The sequence below is a fragment of the Eriocheir sinensis genome, chromosome 59, assembly GCF_024679095.1.
Source record: "Eriocheir sinensis breed Jianghai 21 chromosome 59, ASM2467909v1, whole genome shotgun sequence".
NCBI lineage: Eukaryota > Metazoa > Arthropoda > Malacostraca > Decapoda > Varunidae > Eriocheir > Eriocheir sinensis.
Genome location: NC_066567.1, coordinates 1586975 through 1591974, shown reverse-complemented (window position 1 = coordinate 1591974; position 5000 = coordinate 1586975). Strand labels below are relative to the sequence as shown.

Here is a 5000-nt window from a genome sequence, read left to right as displayed (position 1 = left end):
GAAGAAGAAGAAAAATATACAGCCAGAACACGAAGATGAGAAGCGAGATGAAGAAGAATTACCAGGAGGAGGAGGAGGAGGAGGAGGAGGAAGGAGGAGAAGGAAAGAGGTTGTGACAGGAAGAAGCAGAGGAAAAGAAGATGAAGAAACGGAAGGAAAGCAGCAGGAGGAGGAGGAGGAGGAGGAGGAGGAGGAGGAGGAGGAGGAGGAGGTGTTTGTTTTCGGCAAGACCCGCGAGGCTGTGTTTGTTTGCTTTGCTTGTTTGTTTGGAATTGATACACCTCTCTCTCTCTCTCTCTCTCTCACACACACACACACACACACACACACACACACAATACTAAGCAAATAAAAACAAAAATAGCGAGACACACACACACACACACACACAGACAAACACACAAACACGTACACAGCCATTCGTTGTGATTACCTTTGTCAGTAACGATGTTCCTGAGAGAGAGAGAGAGAGAGAGAGAGAGAGAGAGAGAGAGAGAGAGAGAGAGAGAGAGAGAGAGAGAGAGAGAGAGAGAGAGAGAAACCCACTAGTATTAACATCAAAGGAACACACACACACACACACACACACACACACATACCTCTCCAACTTTGTCTCTGAAAGTAGAAAAGTTCCCCAAAATTACAACCTCCACTACTACTACTATTACTACTATCTTGCTTCATTCATCCTCTTCCTTTCTCTCTTTTTCATTCCCTTCTTTTCCTTTTCTTTTCTAACGAGTCAAAACGTTCCAATGCTCTCTATGTGTACTAAGATGCTATTCCATGCTTGTATGAACGTCTATATTCTCTTTAGTCATTCTTTCTTGAGTTTCGGTAAAGATTCAAGACGTTCCAATGCTCTATATGTGCTCTGGGATGCTCTAAAGGGCTTGTACTAACCTCTGTGTGCTCTTCAGGTCGCTGTGGGCGTGGGGGAAGCGGCGGCGGTGGCGGTGTCTGTGTGCTCAAGATTCGTGACCCGAGATTCTAGACTCAAGATACCTGTGTGCAGCGGCGTCCAGCTCCCTCCTCGCTCCCCTCTCTCCCTCCTGACGTGCGGGGCGACACACACACACACACCCTCCTCGCCTCGTCCACTGCCCCGCCGCCTCAAGGTCCCTCCACGCCCGCCTCTCCGTTCTGCGTGGCGAGGCGGGCGGAGAGCGGCATGCCGGTTGGGGAGACTGGGCCGAGTGTGTGTGTGTGTCGCCCCGCGTTTGAAGGGGAAGAGAGAGAAGGAAGGGAAGAATGGAGAAAAGAAGACATAATAGGAAGGAAGATAAGAGATAAAGGAAAAAAGATATTGTCGTATATATAAGACAGGATACAGTAAACATATCATTATTAGTATTTTTCTATTTTATTAGCATTGTTCTCCTGTTTCTCTCATGCAGCTCTTCTCTTTCTCTCCTGCAGTTCTCTTCCTTCTCTCTCAGTTCTTGCATCCAGACCTCCGCTGTGCACCCTCCTACCTCGCGCGGGGGAACTCACTCACACACACACAACAACGGGTCACATCTTGCCCAGGGAGACGCGTGGCAAATTCCAATCTAGAGTCCCGCGCTCAGAGACGAAGCACTCACTCGGGGACTTACCACACGGCTCCCTGGGTGAGTGTGTCGCCCGCGCAAGGAAGTCAGGTAGAGGAGGAGGACACCCCGCGGAGGCCTTGACTGGGGGGAGGCGTCAAGCAGGGCAGTCTTCCTCCAGTATCAGCGCTCCCTCGGCATCGGCACCTCAGCGTCACTCTGCAAACACCACCACAGTCGGTAAACAGCTGGGATTTACACGCAGACGAGTTTACGTTATCATTATCTCACCCAAACTAACGCTAATCTATATCCATTCACTCCGGTAGTTAACGTCAGGGCAGCATACCGACTACGCCACCCTCACTTCGACTTGGAGGGCACGAGTTCGATTCCCGGCATTGAGTGGTGTTCATGATAGGATTTTTTTCACTATGTTAATGGAGGTTCCTTAATAAATATCCAGTCATTATTAAAAACTTCAGACCTCCTTCAGATCCTCCACCGGCCCCTTTCGTCACCCCTTCAGTCCTTCTTCAGAATCTTCGTCAGCCTTTTCGTCAACCTTTTCAGTCCTTCAGGCTCTTCGTCACCCCTTCCTTCAGCTCCTTCGTCAGCCTTTTCAGTCCATTCAACAGCCCCTCCTTTCTCAGCCACTTCGTCAGTAGTATGAGGTCAGAGGAGGCAGTTTCTCTTCTCCCTTCTCTCCTTCCTTCCTCTTCCTCCTCTCCTCCCTTCCTTCGCTTCCGTCTTTCTTCCCCCTCCTCCTCCTCCTCCTCCTCCTCCTCCTCTCTTCTTCCTTCCTTCCATCCTTTCCTTCTCCTCTCCTCCCTTCCTTCTCTTCCGTCTTTCTTCCCCCTCCTCCTCTTCTCCTTCTGCTTCCCTCTCTTCCTCTCTCCTCCCTTCTTCCTTTCCTTCCTTCCTTCTCTCCCTCTTCCTCAATTCTCCCTCCTCATCATCCTGACCTCCCTCATCTCTCACCTCCCTCCACACACACACACACACGTACACACACACCAAAACTCGGCCAACGCTGCAATTAAAAAAGTTTATATGCAGAAGCCCGATCACCACAACCACCACCATCACCACCAACACCAATTTCATCTCAAAACACGTAATTAATCTCTCTCTCTCTCTCTCTCTCAACACTACAATAAGGGATTCAACACCTTACTCCCGATTCTTTGGACCCGATATTTAGGATCCGATACCAAGGAGGAGGAAGGAAGAGGAGGAGGAGGAAGAGGAGGAGGAGATATGCTTGCGGTTGAGATAAGGAGGGAGGGAAAGAGAGATAAGGAGAGAGGGAAAGAGAGATAAGGAGAGAGAGAGAGAGAGAGAGAGAGAGAGAGAGAGAGAGAGAGAGAGAGAGAGAGAGAGAGAGAGAGAGAGAGAGAGAGAGAGAGAGAGAGAAAGTGGAGGAGGAGGAGGAAGACGAGAGAGAAGAAAGATAGAGAGAGGAGGAAAGAAAAATAAGGAATGGGAGGAAGAGGAGAGGAAAAGAGAAGGAGAGGAAGATATTAAGGAAGGGAGGAAGAGGAGGAGGAGGAGGAGGAAAGAACGGGAGGTAATGAAGGAGAGAAGAAAAAAAACATGGAGAGAAGGGAGAGATAACAGGGCAGAGAATAATGGAGGAAAGAATGAAGGAGGAAGGAGAGAGAGAGAGAGAGAGAGAGAGAGAGAGAGAGAGAGAGAGAGAGAGAGAGAGAGAGAGAGAGAGAGAGAGAGAGAGAAGATTGATGATGGGGAGAGAGGGAGGGAGAGAGAGAAGAAGAATGAGAGAGGGCGAAGGGTGAAAGATAATAGATGAGAGAGAGAGAGAGAGAGAGAGAGAGAGAGAGAGAGAGAGAGAGAGAGAGAGAGAGAGAGAGAGAGAGAGAGAGAGAGAGAGAGAGAGAGAGAGAGAAAAACCCAGCTGTCAGAAAAATATGTTGTCAACTTGATCTTACTATCCGCATCCAACTTCTAGACCGACGAGATACAATTTTCTTCATCTTCATCTTTCCTTTCCTTTCCTTTCCCTTCCTTTCCTTTCCTTTCCTTTACTCCTCCTGCCTTGCCTTCCTTTCCTTCCATTCTTCTGTGTTCCCTTTCCTTTTCATTTCCATCCCTTTCCTTTCCTTGCATTTCCTTCCATTCTTCTCTGTGTTTCCTTTCCTTTCCTTCCCTTCCATTCTTCTCTGTGTTCCCTTGCCTTGCCTTCTCTTCTTTTCCTTTAGTTTCCTTTCCTTTCCTTCCCTTCCCTTCCCTTCCTTTCCTTTCCTTTCCTTTCCTTTCCTTTCCTTTCCTTCCCATCCCATCTCCTTATTAGTGTAGATGTCATTGGTTGAGAGAGAGAGAGAGAGAGAGAGAGAGAGAGAGAGAGAGAGAGAGAGAGAGAGAGAGAGAGAGAGAGAGAGAGAGAGAGAGAGAGAGAATATTGACAGGATCAACTCCATCTGATAAATCGTGTGTTTAAAGGGTTAACTCACGCATCACTCTCTCTCTCTCACTCTCTCTCTCTCTCTCTCAATTAGGTGCTGACATCAATAGAACAGAAGGGAAGGAAAGGGAAGGGAGGGAAGGGGAGGAGGAGGAAGAGAAAGAGGAGGAGGAGGAAGAGGAGGGAAAGGAGAGGAGGAGAGGAGGAGAGAAAAAGAGAAGGAAAAGGGAGGGAAGAGAAAATGTTGCAAGGAAGGAGAGAGAGAGAGAGAGAGAGAGAGAGAGAGAGAGAGAGAGAGAGAGAGAGAGAGAGAGAGAGAGAGAGAGAGAGAGAGAGAGAGAGAGAGAGAGAGAGAGAGAGAGAGAGAGAGAGAGAGAGATCAGTCAAGTCTAAAACAGAGTCTATCAAAGTTTTAATTAAAGAGACAAAAATAAATAAAGAAAAAGAAAACAGAGAAAAAAGGAAAAAAGAAAAAAAGAAAGAAAAAAAGAATAAAGAAAAAGAATAAATAAATAAATAAAGAAAGAATAAGAAAAAAATAAAGAATAAAGAAAGAAAATAAAAGAATAAAATATGATGATTTGAGACCTATTTCCCTTCCCTTCCCTTCCTTTCCTCTCCTATTTCTTCCCTTCCCATTTTCTCTTCCTTTCTTTCATCATCTTTCTCTTCTCCCTTCTCTTCCTTTCCTCTCCCTTTCTCTTTCTTTATCATTTCCTTCTCTGTTTCTCTTCCTTCTTCCTTTTCCTTAATTCCTTTCCACTTCCTCATCCTCTGCATTTCTATCTCCTCTCTTCCCTTCCCTTCCCCTTCCTTTAATCTCCCTTCTCTCTCTCTCTCTCTCTCTCTCTCTCTCTCTCTCTTATCTCCTTCTCTCCCTCTCTCTCCTTCCCTTCCTAATCCTTCCCTCCAAGTCTATTATTATCAATATCACTGTTATTATTATTATTATTATTATTATTATTATTATTATTATTATTATTATTATTTTCTCCCTGACAACAATGACTTAATTTGAATATTAATAGACGCTAATCCGACTG

The 5000-nt window shown here is 46.3% G+C and overlaps 1 protein-coding gene across 1 annotated transcript in view; it reads right to left on the bottom strand.

Annotated features, from left to right (window-relative positions):
* Positions 1 to 1324: 1324 nt before the first annotated feature.
* LOC126985321 (neuropeptide SIFamide receptor-like) overlaps positions 1325 to 5000 on the bottom strand; it is a 50947-nt gene continuing 47271 nt past the window's right edge. The window contains exon 8 of the mRNA XM_050840075.1: positions 1325 to 1751. Coding sequence (XP_050696032.1) covers positions 1716 to 1751 — 36 coding nt within the window. The 3' untranslated portion in view covers positions 1325 to 1715. The remainder of the gene's footprint in view (positions 1752 to 5000) is intronic.